General features: G+C 41.4%; 1 protein-coding gene across 4 annotated transcripts in view; it reads right to left on the reverse strand.

Moving 5' to 3' along the window:
- Positions 1-3,217: 3,217 nt before the first annotated feature.
- Positions 3,218-20,282, reverse strand: part of LOC138259164 (cyclin-dependent kinase 17-like) — a 521,155-nt gene continuing 504,090 nt past the window's right edge. For all 4 annotated transcript variants that reach the window (XM_069206701.1, XM_069206696.1, XM_069206702.1 and 1 more), the window contains one exon: positions 3,218-6,492. In XM_069206701.1, the coding sequence (XP_069062802.1) occupies positions 6,455-6,492 (38 nt within the window). In that variant the 3' untranslated portion in view covers positions 3,218-6,454. The remainder of the gene's footprint in view (positions 6,493-20,282) is intronic.

A 20,282-nucleotide genomic window follows, 5' to 3' on the forward strand; every position in this document is an offset into this window, starting at 1 on the left:
GTGTTTTTCCAAAGCCCATAATTTACAAAATCCATTTAAACTTGCTATCTGAATGATAAATCATGCAGCCTAGATAGGCGTATTACTGCTATAATGACCTTGGTGCTAGTGAGCATTGCACCTGTGACTTATGTATTGCCCTTGTAGAGGCATTCCAAACTGACTAAGCCTTTTTACATTACTGCTGGCTGCTTTACATTACTACTGGGGTGATAACTGCAGATGACTGCATATGGTGGTCACAAATATAATCCTGTCTGATGTGCACACAACACTAGTATTATTAATAGGTTGGTATGATTTTCACTAAACGTAAGTAGCTCTTGTTAGTGGAAAGTTTGCTGCTTCGGAGTATCGCTATCACTCATCATATGTCCTTCACACCACTTTCCAATACACCCTCTCACACCACGGCGTGGATATCAGTGGTGCAGCCAGTGCATTGGGACCGGGGAAAGGAGGGGGGAGGCCCTGCCTGTTCTGTACCAGCTGCAATTAGATTGTAGACCCCTCATTCTGAATGACTTAAAAAAACAGAGCCTGCTTAGAGCATGGCACTGTCTACTGTAGAGAGAGGAGTTGCAGTGTGAAGACATTGGAGAAGAGAGGACAGGATAGACAATAGTGATGAAATGAAGACAAGAGAGAAAAGAAATGGAAGCCAATGAAAGGATGATAGGAGAGAAGAGAAAGGGGGCTGAAATAAGCATGTCAGGAAAAGAAATGGAGAAGTAAACAAAATATAGAAGTGATGGTCAAAATATAAGTAAGAAAAAGTGAGGAAAGAGAACAGTCTAATTAAGGGAAAACATGATACTATGCAGCAAAACGTTAAAGGATAGTTAGGAGACGGGGAAGAGAAATGTAGGAGACGGGGAAGAGAAATGAAGGAGAGGGTTGAAGAGGAAAGGTGGCACAGGAAGAAAGGAGATGAGTGATGGCTATGAGTTGACAAGAAACAGAGGAAGGAATACAGAAGAGAGATGGAGCCCGGAGGTGCAAGGGGCATTACACGCTAATTATGCCCGTCTTATTACTGGCCTGGGATGTAACTGCCCCCTTTCCCATTCTTGCATAAAGGCTTTGTACTGTTGCTTTGCCAGTGTCTAAGGTATGCTCTTTATCTCTCATCTACTTAAAAAATCCTCTATCTGCATATCTTGCACTTCATTGCCTCTTCATTACTGTCTTTTCACTCTGTACGTCTGCATGTATTTCCTTGCATTACCCCCACTTCATCATACCCACATACACACACACCTAGAAACTCCGCATTTTGCAGTCAGTATCGAAAGTTATGTGCATACCTTCAAGCTAAATTGTAATAACAATCTACACATATGGGACCATGACTGTGTGCTCTGCAAAAAGTCTGACGACTGATGGAGCATTAAGTCTGAACACCTTATGACTCCATAAGAGGCACTGGGAGAAACCTGCAGTGCCTTTAGCCTCAACTCCAGAACTGCCAAACAAACACCCTCCTCCTGAACACCCATCCACATATTAAATCACCCATACACCTACAGACGATTCAGTTCAGTTTGGAGTATCTCAGAGTCATAGTAACATAGAATATAAGCAACAAAAACATTGGAAAAAGCAAATAATTTTAAGAAATGGTAAATGAAGCAAACTGTAAACACAAACAGCATTGCTGACATTGATTACCTTAAGTGTTTTTACTGTAATTGTTGAGAAGTTGATCAGTGTTTTGTCTGTAGAGTTAATGACCTGAATTTAGCCTTGTCATAGTCAGTTTTTAGTTACTGCCAGTCTGTGACTCTGCCTCACTTAAAGCTCTGATTGTGGGACTTGTTAACATTCCAGGAATCTGGATAGACTAAGGTCCTCTTGTTTAAGGATCTCGGGGAAATGGAAGATTTGGAGTGAAAAGATCCCAGGGAAGTGGCAGTTTGTGACGTTTTAAGTTAGTGCAACTAGAAGTGTTACATTATAACAAGAAAAAAGTTGAAAAGACAGATATTTGTCTTCGGGCTCCTACCAGATGTGTGATTTCTTCAACACTAAATGGTTCTGCCCTAGTGTTACGGGGATCGATAAGTGTCTCAACAGAATACCTAAGGTTACACAGGGCCCATAGAGTAAAATAATGATACAGAATGCAGACTGATGCTATAAGATAACATTGTACAATTTGAGATTAGTGGTTGCTCGCAGAGTTATGGCCAGGCTGTGGAGCAGGTCTAAGATCCTGACTTTGGGAAGCTGGCATGGTAATAAGGCCTTGTGTAAGCTTGCTGAGAAACGTGTGTGAGGGTTTGGGATGCCCTATGAAATTCAGATAAAATCTGGAGGCCAAATATGAAATACAGGAGTAACAAGTGATGGGGCAGATGGGTAAATGAGTTCGTATTGAATACATGAAGGGGATTGTTGCTTGTGACAGACGGACGGAGTTAACTGGCAGGGATATATGCTCTTCCAGCCTCCCACCACTTCCTTCTCCCATTACTACTGCTTCTTAATTCTAAAACCTACACCGCTCAGTCTGGTGTCCTCAATGGGCGAAGCGTGTGCACTAATGCTACTAGAGGGCACGTGCATCGTATTTTCTTGATTTCTTACTGGTTAGGATAAAACAAACATTTTGTTGTTTAAAAATAATCATTGAAGAAAGAAATAAGAAGTGGCCTTTAAATCTCTAATTATCTATGGAAAATAATGTCATGTATACCAGTGCTTAGTATGTTTATATTGCTGAACACCATGTTTGTTTCATTCTTTAATGTGCCTACACCAGGAACGGACGGTCCATACACGCTTTACAATGCTTCTGAAATACTTTCCTCTGCACATTGTATTCAGCCGCATTGTACACATATATTGTAGATGCCGTCTAGTTCTTGCTTATTAAACCCAGTAAAATTATGTGAATTACTAAAAACATACCACTTGATTTATAAAAGCTGATCGCACCCAAAAACAATAATTGTGGAAATCCTGAAAAGCTCCTTAGTCTTCTTTGCTAGTCACCCTTCACACACTTGAGGTTTTCGCTTTTATCAGTGAACTGCAACCTCACAACAAATTACCTTTACGTTGTGCACTCAGTAAGTCGTTGCTGTTTCCATCTCCGTTAAATGTAAATGATTGCCTACATCAAATCTGGATGTGAAATAAGGAGTATTTCACATTCAGCCCACGCCTCTCAATTGGCTCAGGCCAAGAAATAATCACTCGGGAGAGTCGGGTATATCTTCGTCATTGTATTGTACAAAATAATACAAGTAAAACAAGTTTAAATATTCCGCTTGTAAAAGGGTTATGCTACTCAGTCAAATTTCACCTCGACGTCTGTAAATGCCCATACAAGCAATTTCAAATTATATAAAACTATACAACTTCCGTGTTTGTTAGTGTTGTGAAATTTAGTACGCTATTCTCTTCTGTGAAACAGTTGAACTTCGCCTCAATCAAGTTTTACAAGAAGTCTCCCCACCGTAGAGCTTGTACATGTGAACAGGCGACGTTTTTACTTTCAGAGAGTGCCACATCTCAGAACGAGTTCTATACAGTTTGGAATTTGATCTCGTTTCTGTCTTTCTTATACAGCAGTTACAGTTTAAAAATAATAGTGCCAACAGAGTAGGGGGTCAGCAGTCAACAGAATGTAAAATCAAGTCCGTTAATTCAGAATATTAAAAAAGGAAGTGAAAAACATGGAACATTAACAGCACCTTGATGGAAAAAACATACAAGCATTGCTTGCCGTACACAAAACAAGCCAGTGTAAGATTGTAAGAGGTCATACATATATCGGTTTGATTCACTCACAAAGGAGGGGGTCAATGAGACAGGTGTTCTGTCGTAATACAGAGCACCCGGGACTGTCCTTCCAGGTTTTAATGTAACTTTTGCAGCTCTCATGGGTAACCACTAGTTCCCGTTATAACCCAAGGTTAAGAAGCACGGGTGACTCTGTCCTTTCACTATTTAGTGTCCATCACCACTCATGTCTCTAGATTGACCTAGAAGAGATTGTTTTTTTCAAGTTTTTTTTATTTTTTTCAGACAGGCTGAATGAGCATACTTAAGTTTTTTAAAAAAGTTTTAGGATATGTCTCCCTTAACTCGCAACCAACAGAGGGAAATAAAAATTGCCGGTTTCCTTCGTGTCTGCTAATACATTTAAGATTCAGGCGAACAACTGAAGCCCATACAACTTTAATAATCATTCTAATTGTTTCAACATTCCATATAAGGGACGCATAAGGGTCAAACTTCAAGCAGACATCTAATATAAGGAGTTGAAATGCACTTCATGACAAATCATGGGTAAGAAATTACATTCATCTGGCCCTTTGATAGCTGCATAGCTTTTAAATATTTTAAGTTTGAAACGAATGCAAACGTTATAAACCACTCCATCGTTCTTTCTACTCTTATTTGCAGCTCTGTCTATATTAAAAAAAAACTCACTATTAAAAAAAAAAAAAAAATCTTATTGATGCTAAAATACCGGTCAGTCAATTATATCCAGAGACAATCACCCCAACATCAAGAAAATAAAGTGATGACAGTCACATTATAAGCTAGTTCTTAACATGGCGTAAATGAAAGTGGAACTCTGAAAGGAATGTTAACCTGGGATGTTGAAAATTACACTTTATATGTGTATCTCCAAAATAACTGCGTTCATAATTAAACCCAACATCCTAACAAACATCTTAATGCAAATACATTTATTTTTGCAAGCCCGTTAGCCTTCCAGACACAGTTGTATCTAACATATTTTGGCTTACATTAAATACCCTTCATTAGTCAACCAGTTCAACTGAAAGATGCATGCTTTCTCAAGGAATAATGTGGTTGCTCTGCTTCACATCAATTTACCAGCACAGAAAACAAATTATATCCATCAGGTGCTTTTGTTAAGGGGAACACCATAAACAGCTTTTCTATTTTGATACTTGGTCACGTTAGGACTTTGAAGGATTTGCCATACTGGAAATGTTCATCTAATCGTTTGGTCATTGGGTGGACTTATAACGGCCTCTAAGCCAAGCTGTCTCTGAGCCCATTACAAAATCTTTTCTGCACTTTTGATATAATTGCAGATGACCAAAATGTTATAAATGTATTTTTTACATTTAAACTTTAACTACAACAGCAATCTCAGAGTCATCATAAAGTACTTTATACTGCTGCGAGACTGATCCAATTCTGTGCTTCATATGAAGTGAAATGAATGGCTGCATATATGTCATATCTAAGGCTATGTTCTACTTTCTGCAGCAGTTCTAGGCACGATTGTACTCTTGATTTCAAATTAGGTCCACCATTTTACAAAAGTGTTAATGAGCTCAAGGTTAGCTCTTGCACAGACCCGGCAAGAAGGAATGCGCACCTTTGTTTCCCCTGCCACCCCAGGTAATACTTTTATACTTGAAACCATTTCTGTTGACGGTATTCTAGATTAGTTTTCTTGGAAGACATTAATATGAACGTTGCCTCCCTAGAGAGGCAGATAACAATTCTGTTATAGTCTAACAAACATATTGGGCAAGTACGTAAGCCATGAAAGTCTGCAAGCAATGGGCCAAAAATTCTGTTATAGTCTAACATATTAGGCAAATACGTAAACCATGAAAGTCTGCAAGCAATGGACCAAAAAATGCATAAAAATGTAATCAACAAATGGTTGGAATGGAAGATGCTGCATCGAGTAACTACAGCACATACTGTGTTCGCCCGATTACTGGCTAATATCTTGAAACAACACTTAATACATCAAACATAGTGAGGTCACTTTAAAGACAGACTCCCTCAAAGGAGGCACTCTTGGCTTGTTTCCCAAGAACCATAAGAAGACACTGATAATGTGTAGGGCATATACTGTATTCAAACAATGGCTTAATTGGGGTACAAAATGAAATATAGAAAGAGCATGCCCTACAGGATTTCCTGTTGCCTTATTTGGCCTGGTAATACTTTTCCACTTCTAGTAAAGTTCTTTGTCAGGTGCAGAACACAATGTATCTCCTTGTTGTTCACTGTATCAGGATTTGAAATCCAGAATGGATAGTATTTCTCCGGTACATATTGCATCTCTGCCCATGCAGTAGGATATGATCAAGAGGACTGTGCAAACTACACTGTATCCACCTGGTTTTCCTTTGGGGAAACACAAGAAAATGAGAGCAAGCTTCTGTGGCACAATCACTCGTCTCTCTAGTCATAATGCTGGTTGGCAGTGCTTGGATGACCAAAAAAACACCGCTGTGTCGAGGGCCACTGCACGCGGCCAGCCTAAGAACGACTGCACTAAGGTGTTCCATGGTGCAGGTCCAACAATCTCGCACAAGTTGCTCTGCTACCTTTGCTGTGGAAACATCGCAGAGTTAGGGATCTTCTACAGAAGTCCTGCATCCCAAGCCCATCCTCGACTCGCGTCCAAAATTCTAGAACCCTGTCAGAGGTTAATCAAGTCTTAAAACAGCATGCTCTGTCGCCGGTTCTTCCCATTACCTAGAAGGGACCCAAAAATATCATTAGACGCAAGTCATAAAATTGCTTGTAGTTTTATATATGAAGTCAGACTTAAATCGAGCTCAGATTGTCAATCTACGGAATGCTAACTAAATTATACTCGTACATAGTCCGGCTTGAGGCTCAAAGCAGGCAAACAAGATCCCATTCATAAACTCCTTTCTGAAGGCACACTAGCTGGCTGATTTCGAGTTTGGCGGATGGGGTTTCACTTCGTCGGGGTGACAGCGTAAAGAACTCAATCGCCCTGACGGAGTCCCTGCCTGCTAAATTTTGAGATGTGCATCAGAGCGCATCGCTAGCATGGGCAGGAACTGCTGTCACAGTGGTACCTGTCAATGCATTCTAAGTTTGATGGACGGCTCCTTCAACATCACTAAGCCATAACGCAAACTTACAATTTTTTATTTTATTTTCCAAAACAAAATCCCAAACCGGGATTTTGTTTGGGAAAATAACAAGAAATACCACCTGTCTTGCCAAGGGAGTTTTCGCCCATAACAAGGAAGGCAGTTTGCTGTTTGCATTATACCTTAATCCCAGGTTTTACCTGGTGGTGATGGACAGTGAAAACTGGCCATGTGTTCATCAACTCTAAATTGGGTGGGCAGACAAATGGCAAATCTCTGACAGCCCTTACTCCGCCGGAGGTTTATGTCAACATAATGAAGGTCCACCTGCCTCTAAATGAGGTGAGGGGACCTTCAGTTTGGCAGAGCTCTCTCCGCCAAACTCTAATTTGGCCCCTAGGAATGCAATGACTAGGGAACCTAAACTTCAGGGAATTGTTCACGTAGAACATTAACTCACTGCAACACACAATAGCACCACTATTCTTGCAGTTCCTTAAAATGTAGGTTTGAATTATCTGTCAGCTTACAAAATCTTACTGATTCTCTTACATTTTTAACCTACAGATCCTTGTTTCATTTATGAAGCAAGAAAATACATCTACGGAAATCTTGACCTTTCTGTGTACCGAGATGACTAAAAGGACAATTATATGTCTTAGCTTGCTGGCTATCGGGTTATAGTTTTAAATTCTTAGGAAATTCATTTCCAATTAGGTTTTGACCAAAATATGATAATGTTATTCTATTGTTATTCGAAAAACAAGAATTTCCTTGGAAAACGCCTCTTTTTCAGACAGCAGATTAACACATCAACCCCTAAAACTGTTCACTTATATAAAGAGAGAGCGCAGGCTGTCATGGACTAACGTTTTTAGTCAGCAAAATCATGACCAGTGTTCAATCTTCAAAATTTCGATGGCAACGGAAATGCTTGTGAGTTTTTGTACTTCAGTCAAAGTGGGAAGGAGCAGTGACTGTGTTCAAATACCTATGTAATCTATCAAACAATATCTGAGCAACTTACAGTTTTATGGACAAGAAAAGAGGCTTTCATGCTTTCTTTTAAAAAATGTAAAATAGATTTCCATTGTAACAGTGATTAGACGAACACGAAGGAAAGCACTTTGCTACTTGTCATCTAGATTGTTTATTTATACACTGGGATTGTCAGGGCAATTACATTTGTCATAAAACATTTACTAAAAATCACAATGCAATGCCAAGAGATCCAGCTCCAAACTAAACTGTCTTACCAATAGTGCTAGAGATGACATTTGAAGGGTAAGTGCCTCCCATGCGGTTAGGCTTATGATCACTATGAACGTGAGGAACCGCAAAAAATCAAAGAGGAGACGGGAAAACACCAATGCCCTGGTTACATGTTTATTGTAAAAGGTGGCATGAAAAACACAATCACGTGGTGATATGCCACACAAGGAATAGGGATTAAAAAAAACTAAATGACATAAGGAGAAAGCAGCGAAATAATGTAGGCTTGGTAACAGGGAAAGTGAAGGTGGCAGGAAAAACATAACCCCCTGGCTACATGGCACACAGAGGCAGTAGGCACACGGAGAAGCGAGACAAATCATGTAGCCTTAGCTACAGGGCAACTGAAGATGGTAAGAAAAACATGAACCCATGGGTATATGGCAGGTAGAGAAAATGGATGGCATCCAAAGGAGGCAGGAAAAGTATACAGACTTTTCTACTGGCCCATGGGAGAGGCAGGAAAAGTACTCCTGGCCATATGGCCAACAAAGAAGACAAGACAACACAGACATGGCCACACTAAAGGAGAAGATGGATAAAAAGAAAGAAACATCATTATGCTGAAGCTGCCCTGTGCAGAAAATGTATTGTAATTATGTTTAGACTTCAACTGGGTAGCGGATATTTCCTGGTAGCAGCAGCGTGGCTGTAGCCTGGAGCCGGACCTATGCTTCGACCGCAATCTCTTCTTGTGCTTAGTGATGCAGAGTTTTGTCTCCTGGTCCTAAAGCGCTTTAAAGTACATGAATGCATGTATGAGTTGTTTCCCGAAGACTGCTTTCTGCAGTCCTGGTCCAGTTTGAATCCTGTAGTCCACTGGGGACATAATTCCCTAGCATATCTGGTTCTGCATAGTCACTTCCTGAGTGGTATAGAACCACCGCAGATCCATATGGTGTTATCTACTGGTGCACAGAAGCATAGCTGCAAGATGTCGCCAGATCCAGTTTGGCTCCTGGAGGATATTTCAAAGGTGAGGAATCTGCAGTTACAAGTATCCACTAGAAACATCGATTTACAGTACCTGTCAACTGGTCATAGATATCTCCTTTGGGCTATATGGAAACATACCACCAACATATATGTTTAACATTTACAAATCCTAAGATTTCTACTGTTGGGGGCCAGATGCCTCTCGCCCTGACTGGCAGGTCGGGATATTGGTACTGAGTGTAATGTTTGTCAGACATATTCCCCCCGAAACATGGTAGTTTCCTTGAAAGTTCCTCACACAAGACCATATTCCCTTCCAAAGCTTGACCTAAATTCATGTTCCCCAATGTCTTCTGAGTTTGGGGTTATCCGACGTGGGCGGGTTTCCAAGAGTGTGCTAGCATCCACACACTAATGATGCCAGGAAGAGTTTTTTTTATAGAGGGAGATACCATGGAAAATGTCTGCAGTATATGAACACATGATCAGCCAACACCACACATTTCTGAAACAAACAGGTACTGGAGGTGATGTCACAAGCATAAAACCCTGCACGTTTTATTACATATAATACTCTGCAAATGGCAAAGAATGGATTTAAAAAAAATACAATTTCTTATCTTTTCTGTGAGGCAGAAAACTCCAGAGCTTCAGGTTAATTGCAAATATCCTACTATCCAATGTTCCCACACTAATGACAACAGTACCCCTACATGTAGACAGGCCTAATGTAGGGTACAGGAATATTCTAAAATTGTGACCACGTTAAGACCACAAAGACACTATATTGACTTCACACTGTCACATACTTGACCTATTCTTGCCAGTTATTCCCATATGAGATACTGCTGTTATTGGCAGACATGTGAACACCGGACGTAGGGAGTTTTGCTGTCTTCCACAAATTCCAGAGCTTTCCGTCACAAAATATGAGGAAATCTTTTTTCTTTAGCCAATGATTGACCTGCACATGGAACTCTAGGTAAGAATAAGTGGTAGCCATCCTCACAAGCCAAACCATCCAATGCATTTTCAGGTGTCTAGTGTTCAGAAATGTATGGAGTTGGCGAGCTTCCATAGCTGTGGGATGATTACACAATCAGGCACACACTTATGTGCTCCACTGAGGAGTCCAAAGCTGTATGCAGTTTTTCTTGAGCTAAGACAAAAAATAAAAATAGCATCCCAGCTCCTTGCTTGTGTGTTTATGTGTGGGCGTTTGTGCCCCAGAAGGGAGCCAGATGCAGATGGATTTTTTTTTTAGGCTAAGAAAAAATCTAAGTAGTGTCCGGACTCATCATTGGTGCACAGATGCGTTTGTGTGCCTACGCCCCTGTGAGGAGCCAAGCACTGTTCAGATTTTTTTCTGCAGCTAAAATCTAAACAGTGCCTGGATCCTCACCGGGGCGCATGAGCTCAGAAATAAGTCTGAAACAGTTTGTATATTTTTTTTCCCTAGGCTATAGAAAATCAAAATAGCCTCTAAATTCACTGTAGGGTACATACGCACAGCTCCTTCCTCTTCCATTTTTTCTCTTGGGAAGCGAAGCATTGTAAAGGAAAGTGATATCCGAAACTGAAACAGGAAATAGGGGCTGTAAGGGGAGTGAGTACTAGAAACTATCCTAGCTGCGCCCCCCTCACCTCCTTGTTCATTCATTCTTTTAGTGGGGTGGTAGGGTTGGTGGGAGAGAGGGCAGGAGCAGCTGGACAGCAGCTCCCGCCCCCTCTCACAGCTTCCTCCCTCCCACCGGCAGAAAACAGTGGGCATGAGGCAGCCTCATTTGGGAGTTTGACAGTGCCCAAAAAGGATCTGGCATTGCCAACCCCTTCCCCCAATCAGAATGACTAAAAAAATAAGGCCAACATTTGGGGTGACTGGTACCTTGGTTGCCAATGACACATATATAACTCATAGGGCTGTCACCCTTTCATGACGTGTACGTCAACTGGGCAGACACGGTGTTAAGGATGGATGGGAGAAAGAAAGTTAACAATGCTGACAAGGTCCTTTGAAAGGCTAGGAGCATTGCCAATGCTGGATGTAAAATAGAAGCAATGAGGTTTTTAATTGAGTTCATAACCAACAACATTTTCCCACCTCCGTTCTGCTCTTTCAGATCCTGTTTTAGCATCTGCCAACTCTGGGGGGGGAACGTGGACAAAGTTGTTGCATTGCCCAACTACATTTTTATGATAGGAGTCGTCGAACTGAGAGCTGTGATAAGTCAGAATGTGAAAACATTAAAATATCAATCTGGATCCACACTAAAATTTGCTACGGAGTATGAAAGGATTTATCAGTGTTTTGGCTGAGTGGAAAGTGATGAATATTCTGTCTTTTTCATATGTTTAGTAGTCGAAAATGAGCCGCAGTGTTAGTGTTGGCAAATTCTATTGCATGGCAGAACTGAAAAAAAACACAGATTTCTGGCATACGAGGCACGTTAGGATGTCTGAAGAGAAGTTAAATGAACAGGGTAAGGAGATGGGTGTAGCGGAGGAAGGAAAAATGAAACCTCTGCCTTTGATATTTTAGCAAGATGAACTACAGTACAATTGTGAGACAATCCAATTTACATAGAATTGAGAATGTTATGGAAGAGACAAAATGTGGGTATCTTCAGTGTAAAGATGGAAGGACAGGCCAAAAGTGGCGAAGCAGTCACCAAAAGAAATGAAGAATAGAGAAAACAGGAATGCATCCAGAAACGGATCCAACATTGAGCCTTGAGTGATGTCATGCGAGTGAGGAAATTAAAGTTGCAAGTGATTGAAAAGGCAAGGTAAGATACATAAGACTCCTCTTCTCTTTCGTACTACCCCTTTTCAGTTCCCCATCATTTGAGGGCTACTTCATTAATATGAATGTGAAAACCTAATGTGAATAAGTCAATTACATGCAAACACGCCATGTCTGTTGAGTGGAGTGAGCGGAAACCTTTGTTAAGGGGTTGAACAGGTTATCAGAGGAGAAATACAAAATAAGGCATTTAACAACAAGACGTTACAGTATCCTGGAAACAAAAGCTAGAGGAGATACTGGATATGTTAACGCAGACTGGAATGAGCTTACAGTTTGGTGAATAAAATAATAAAAACTGTGACGATAAGCCTTGAGATCCAGCGTGGGCTTTTTTTCACACCACCTACAAAAAATTGCTCTCATCTTAGTTTTAATAGAGTGAATGGTAGCTGAGATCCATGGGTGTGGGTGTGAAGCAAGTGAGAGACTGTATGCATAGGAGAATGTGCAACAAAAATTATTTTCAAGATACTGCTAAATTTTGTCCAATGTCAAATTTTGTTGTAGGGGCTTGGTGCAGAGATGCTGGGACGAAATCAGGAAAATAGTCCCTTTTGGAAATAGGACTGAGGGAAATCCGAGGATGGGGGCCCATATATTAACCAGAATTTTTATGAAGGTGTGGCCAAACAGACATCGGTCAATGATAGGTATAGATTGGGTCAATGTGTCGATAATCAGTATAAGATCCAGGGGCTTTGACCAATAATACAAAGGTAGAGTGGGTGTTGAGATGAGAGTGATCAGGCAGGAGCTGAGTATGCAAAGTACTCTGTAAATGATTGTTGAGATCTAATTTAATGTCCAGAAGCTAAGTGAGTGGAGTGGTGAGCTTAACAGAATCAAAAACAGTATATAGGTCATCAAAAAACAAGCCAATGGAACATGGAGTGCAGTTGGTACAATCCTTAAGATTTGTTTTAACCTTTGTTGTGAAGTCCCCCTGTATTTTTCCCATTATGGCACAATTTGTCAGGCTTCCTGATATAAATGCATCGTTCAAAATGCATATCTGGTGCACCTCAGTAACATCCTTGGTGTTCTCTGATATAGGTTAAACACTCATTTGGGCAATCAAGAAGGGCATTCCCTCAATCCACTCTGCACACAGCCTACCCAGTAGCCACATTACAGTATTTTATGGTGAAGTGGGGGAATATAGGGGTGGGTGCCCATGGCTTTCCCTTCTAAAGGGAGACAGAGACCAAGACCAAATGTTTCCCTTTCTTGTTTATTAGTGAACCTTACGTGCAGTGTTCTTTTAATAATGATCACAAACATGCAGAGAGGTTGCGAAAGAAAGTTTCTTATTTGTTTCTGTTCATGTATTGTTAGGGCTTACCTGTGTTGATCATGATCATTGTGTTGTATCACATCCACACTATACCTTCCTCTCCTGTTTTTTGTCTCCACAAACATACTATGGGGGTATACAAAATGTCCTGCAATGGGTGCCATCCCTAAAAGCTCCTGTGAGGGGTGGGGGAGAAACGTTGCCACAACCTGTTTGGCTGGATCTTCAAACTTAGAGAGGAGCTGGCTGGCTGCAGGCTGCTGCCAGATGGCCTAAAATTTTACAGAGAAGAATTGATTATTAATTTTGGACAGTGCTCTAATACCCTGAGGCGTCTCAGCACTGCTAATAAAAAGGTGATATGCAAAAGGCGAAAAAGGTACAGTGTTAGTTTAAAAAAGCCAGGGTTTTAATGAATTTCTAAAGGACCATAGACTGGGACTATCTTTTAGTGTTAAGGGAAGCGAGTTCCAGAGTTTCACTGTACCTAAAATGAAGCTTCTCCCACTCCAGTGAGCTATGTTGGTTCTGGGGAACACTAAGAGCTAAGCAGTGGCTGAACTTAAATTCCTTGATTGGGTGTACTAGGTGAAGCGATGTCTCAGGTGATACGGACCAACATTATGAAGTGCTTTAAAGGCTATACATGATGGTTTGAATTGAATTATTTTGTCAATTAGAAGCCAGTATAATTTAGTCAAGCCATGGGACACCGACTGATGCTTATGGGTGCCCAGGAGCAAACATGCAGCTGCATTTTGTAGCATCTGTAATTTCTGCAGAAATCTTTTTTGAATATTTTGAAATAATGCCTTTCCGTAATCAAGTTTGGACAGAGCTAGGGCAGTCATGACTGGCTTCCGGAGGTCAGATGGAATGAATGCACAGATCTCCCTAAACATCTATATGACTGATGTGACCACGGCATCTGATCTTTAAAGGTCAGTCTTATGAAAAATAATCCATAGCTTTCTCACCTCACTCACAGGCGAAGGTAGGTACCCCATGTCCCTAAACCACCATCTGAAGGCGAGTGAAGTTTTAGGCATTTAATCTTCATCCACTCAATGATCTGAGTCATACAGATGTTAAAGAGTTCAGCTGTTTCTTCTGGATTGCTGGACACAGACGATTTCTGGGTGTCATCAGAATAGGAGACGACTGAAAAGCTGAAAGATCTGATGAGCCTTGCCAGTGGGGTCACAAATATTGAAGAGGGTGGGGCTCAATGAAGACCCCTGTAGTACCCCACATGGCTGCCTAAACCTATCTGAAGAATACTCTCCCAGCGCCATGTGTTGTTCCCTATCTAAAAGGAAGGATCTTAGAACTGTCGAAAGCTGCCAAGAGATCCAGTATGATTAAGGCTGCCTTACCCCCTTCATCAAGGCCAGATCTCAAATCTTCAGATGCTGCAATCAGGGCAGTCTCTGTGCTATGAGCATCTCTGAAGCCAAATTGTGCTGGGTGCTGCAATTTATTATCATTTATGAAGGACGTGAGTTCAATGTTTAGTGCCTTTTCAAAGACTTTCAATGGAAATGGCAGTCTGGAGATGGGCCTATAACAACTGTGTTCCAATGGTTCCAGGTAAGGTTTTTTCATTAGTGGTAGAATGGATGTCCTCTTCCACTTGGCCAGAAAAAGTCCTGTTCTCATGATTTCATTAAATACCTTAGTCAGTTGGTCACTCACAACTTCTGGTGCAAAATGTACTATACTTGGAGGACAGGGATCTAAGGGTGAGCCTGATTTAGTTGTCTTCACTAATTGTAGATTCTGCTCTGTGTCCAAGGGTGAAAGTGTCTCCAGCAGTTTTATGGTAGGGAGTGTTTTAATAGCCGATTGAGCCTCTGTAGTGTTTTGTTTGTTAATAGGGAAAGTGTTGAAGACTTCCTCTACTTTGGTCTGAAAAAGTTTTTTCTAGAGACTAACAAAAATCAAGACTAGTTATTGTGAGTAGATTCTGGTACTTTAGCTAGACTTTTTACCATAGCAAATAATTCTTCAGTAGAGTTCTTAGACTAAGATTTTGTTAGAAAAGTATCGTAATTGGATCTCCACTTCCTTTTTTCTGACAAAGTTGTTTTTACATTGTGAGTTCTTTGGTGGACCATGGCTCAGAAAGGTTTTTTTTTTTCCTATTTTTGAAAATAGGGCTTCCTGGAGCTAGTGACTCCACTGCTGTCCTGATCCAAGAGGAATAGGTAAGGTCTGCTGAATGTGAATCTGATTTGCCATTTAGCTTAGTGTTGGATAGCAATGTCTGAAATTCAGTGGGATCTATTTTTTGTCAGATTCGACCTCTACTAACAGACAAAGAATTGTTATGTCTGCGTTGCGGACATGGCGTACCAAAACTGAATATCACCACTTTATTTTCTGACAATAATAAGGGTATCACATATAAGACCTTCAGTGAGGAGTTACGTATTCCATCTATTATGTGTCCTGCTACATGTGTGGGATGCACTACCAGCTGACATAAATCAAAATTGGCGAACGCGTCGACCAAAGAAGAAGTGTCACAATCATCTGATTTATTCAAGTGAAAGTTTAAATGTCCCAATACCGAAAAATCAGAGGAATCGATACTGGGTTCTAGGAACGTGCTTAGGTTGATGATAACAGAGGTTTTCGTGCCTGGAGGTCGGTAAACCCCTAGGCCTCTGAAGGGGTAGGTTTTACCTAGTCCCATTTGAAAAGAGAGGATTTCGCAGTCAGACCACTTCTTACTGGAGCCTGATCATGACAGATAATACCTAAAGACAACACCCAAATCCCCCCGCCCCTCCTCTACCTAACGACCCTCAGAATTGTGTATCCCACAGGAATCGCTTAGGCCAAATCTAGGATGGAGGCTGGGTCCGCCTAGGTTTTCGTAATGAATATGATATCCAGACTGTGTGTACCTACAAACTCAGCAAAGTATAAGTTATGCTTCACTAAGAATCGCACACTGTGTAGTCTACAGCTGAATGATTTCAATGGGATTATGTGTGAGGGTCCCTGGGAGTTTACAGTGTGGCTGGTCTGGATGGTGTGATAGGTGAGAATGAGTTTACAAAGAGTGCACTGAGTGGTGCCAAGATGCGGCTCGTATTCATACCAGCTGTGTTCAGTTTGAACAGATCCTCTCTTGAATATCTCACTGAGGACGTTAGCTCTGGTGAAAAAGGGGGAGGGGTATGGGCGATTGGCACAATCAGTGCGCAGATGGGTATACCTGGTGCGCTCGCGCTTACATATATTCTTGAATAGCCCTCAGAGAACAGGGGGCGAGTCCTGGGGACGTGGCTGCAATTGGTGCTTCCCGCGTGTTGCAGCGTGTTGTGGCAAACTAGTGGGGAAACTGGGGCCCAGCAAACCTTTCAGTCCTGCGGCAGGCTTCCCTGCCTAAAACTGATACTGGTAACTTAAGTACAATTAAATAAAAAATGCGAAATTCTAAACCACATAACGTTAATAAAATAGGGTAAAGACCATTTCTAAGATGGTGGATGCACTAACCGGAGCCAGGCTCCAAACAATTGCACTGTTGTGCATACAAGGAAAGAAAATAAAGCAAGCAGAACGGAGTCAGTATCTCCGGGTTAGAAGCTGCGCAGACACGCTTCCATATGTTTTTAACTAGCCCTTGGAGGACAGGAGTGTGTTCCGGGGCCTGGCTGCAATCGCACTTCCTGTGTGTTCCAGTGTCTGGTGGCAAGCTAGCGACGGGCTCCCCTGCGTAAGACTGATACTGGTAACTTAAGTAAACATTTTTTTAAATGTGAAATTTCAAACACACAAAATCAATAAAATAGGGTAAAGACCCTTTCTAAGATAGCACCCGCGCTAACCGGAGCAAGGCAACTCCAAACAATTGCACTGTTGAGCCTTCAAGGAAAATAATGTGAGCAGAGATCTACTCGAACTTGGACTATTCGAACAAACCTGGACTGTGTAACGCTAAGTGCTGTCAGCTTCCTCATGACTGGAAATGGACCATACGGGCCTTTTGAGGCTTTGCTGGTTTGCCCTGCCCCTATCCTGCCTGTGTTGAAGTCACACCCCAAAGGGCCCAAAAATGAGCATAGAATCTCTCACAAGAGGCTGAAGGAATTGAAGGGTCCAAGCAAATGACTTATGTTCTATGGGCTCATACACGATTTGTCTCAGAAGGTTTGACTGCAGCCAGCCCCTTTCACAATCGAGGCTGATTACCCAAAAGTGAATCCGCGGCAGTGTTCCCCCTTCTATCATGTTGTGTATATTTATTTTCAATGACCATCACTAACCTTAAAAATGGAGATAAGCTAATCTTTATAGTCATTTTGTTCCTCATAAAAGTTGGAGACGTTTTCCCCCTGCAGAGTTAATGGCCTGCAGGTGTACACATTGCCAATAGGCTGTTATTCTTTCACGTCCTTGGTGGTGATCCTCGGGGCTGGCAATACTGGGGTTTTTGAGCCGGATTCAAGGTCGCAGATTTTGGTGGGAGGATGGCAATCCTCCACTTCAAGAGCATGGCCTTCTGGGTTGGTCAGGGACAATAAACGATATGGGTTTGTAAACATTAAGATTGCGTGGAAATGATCTAACTGCAATGTGCTATTTTAAATTTCCTTTTCAAGAGCGTTCCAGTGTTTGAGATCATCTGCTGACCACAAACAATACAGAACTAGTAATCCAGTGGACCCGTTTATCACCGTCATTTTCGTAATAACTTTTTAATTGTAGGTTTCATTTTTTATGTGTTTTTACCTTTTGACCGTTGTTTTTAGGGCATGCGCCTGGAGACATACACCAAGAAGTCAACTGTTTCCTACAGATTGTCGCCAACAGTTAGTGAGAAAAGGCAAAAACTGCTGAAATGGGAGACTTGATGCATGCAAATATATATTGTGCACAAGGTTCGTTAAAACTTACCAGTTAGCTGAAGGCACACCGTTTCCACTCTCGACTTTGATCACACTTGAAATAACTTATACTCACTCGCATTCCACGGGAGCAATGCATTCATATGTGAAATAATCCCTCAGTTTGGACATATTTACAATAACAAGAGCACGTATGCAATTTAACATTATCTCCGGGGCATTCGGTCTATTTTCGGCTTTATCTAAATTAGCATATGCACACATTAGTCTTGCTAAACCGAGGGTCTTGCTATGCCGGTTAATGGCCACGGCTTTTGGCTTTCTCACAGTTTAACCAAATCATTCTCATTTATAATTCCAGGAAATTATTGCTGTGAAGATGTTGAATAGAACATCCAATTAAGAAAGAAAACCATGCACATGAATGTCAGTTTTAATTATGCACAGTCTGCGACCAATCACAGTAATGTTCCATCAATGGCTTTGAAATAAAACATTAACCCCTCACTCCTTCCGGTATTTAAAACTACACACCACCTGAAAACATGCTAGATTCTAGTTCGTGCCATAAAATAACAGCATTCTTTGGAAAACTGTTGGGTAAGACTCCTGTCAGATCTGGAGCAGGCAAATATTGCTGACTACAAGTGTACCCCTACTAAAACATTTAAAATCATTCAAGTTTATCCCACTGCATTTAATGAACGAAAAACACAATTAATATAAACTTATTTTCCTAACGACTGACCTGAACTTTCAATGATAGAATATGGTTCAATTTCCCCCATCAATATGGCATATTTTAGGTCACACCGGACAGGACTTCTAAGCACTGTGGAGTACTGAAATGTCTCTAAAATGGCATTAATGACAGAAGGGACAGTACCTAATTTACATATCATGTTCGGATGAAGGTCTCATTTTTCACTTTAGAATTGTTATGAATTGTTATGATGCATCGTGAATCTCGATGCGTCATAAGGGCTCGCGGGGGAGAGTTGCGGGATTCGATGAGAGACGGTTGGGCTGGAGTTGGAAGTATAGCCGTACGCCAGGTTGTGCTTTGAGAAATAAAGTTAATTTCTCACAAAACTACGTGCTCCCGCTGCCTTATTTCACAACATTTTTGGCGACGAGCTTAGAGAAGCACAACCTGGGTCGGCTTGACACTCTTTGCGACACTTACCTGGAGTCTTCCAAACCTTGCTGGAGAGCTGTTCTCAGCGACCTCTTGAGGAGATTCCCTTCTCCCTTTCAGCGCTGTGGAGAAGGGAGGGGCCGTCCACAAAGACTAGACCGGCGAAGGCGGTTTTCCCTGCACTTCCTCATTGGATTCATTGGCCTTGCAGTGGGAGGGGCCGCAATGTTAATCCTCATTGGAAAAGACTAGTCTGCATTCTTTGAGCCACCAAAGTAAGAGTACACGGACTCGGTGCTTCTGGAGACAAGGAAACTATTTCAAAGCACTGGTGAGACTGTTCTTTTACCCATTCTTAATTCAACGCTTATTGCATGTCCATGTGTGTGGATTCGGCACATTTATGACACATTAACGGTGTGTGGGACTCAGAGCAGTTTTATAGTCACTCAACCAGTAACACGCAGATTTCAAGGAAGTTTAGAAAAAAGGATTGTTAGTTACTGGTCTGTTCAAGAGCAAAAGCAAACAGATTTTTAATGTCATGGCTTCTCTAGGGAATATTATTACACCGCCCTTTTTTCTACAACATGCAGGCCAGCCTGACATTTGTTGCAGGATTGGATTGAAATTTTAGAAAATTACATCATGGCACTTGGCGGTCAGGGCTTTATGTCTGCCAGGAAAAAGGCAATTTTATTGAGTGCTCTTGGTAATGAAGGGCAGCAAATTTTTAAATATTTGCCAGTAGCATTAGGGCCCAACGGTCAGCCCATGGATGATATCTACAAGGAAGCTGTGAAAAGGTTGGAAAATCGGTTTGCAAAGGAAGTCAATTTAGTTATGGCAAGATACAAATTTTATACACAACCTCAAGGGGAACATAAGTCCATTGATGAATTTGTGTCCAGGTTAAGAGAGCTCTCCATCAAATGCCGCTTTGGCAATATGACTGAAGAATTGATTTGTGATCAGCTTATCGTGCAGTGCAGGGAGAAGAAGATACAAGAGAGGCTTTGGGCGGCGAAAGATCCTTCTCTCATGGAGGCCATTGGAATGGCTAAGATAATTGAAGAATCACAAAGGTGCATGAAGGAACTTAACAGAAGGG

The sequence above is a fragment of the Pleurodeles waltl genome, chromosome 9 (assembly GCF_031143425.1).
Source record: "Pleurodeles waltl isolate 20211129_DDA chromosome 9, aPleWal1.hap1.20221129, whole genome shotgun sequence".
Lineage (NCBI taxonomy): Eukaryota > Metazoa > Chordata > Amphibia > Caudata > Salamandridae > Pleurodeles > Pleurodeles waltl.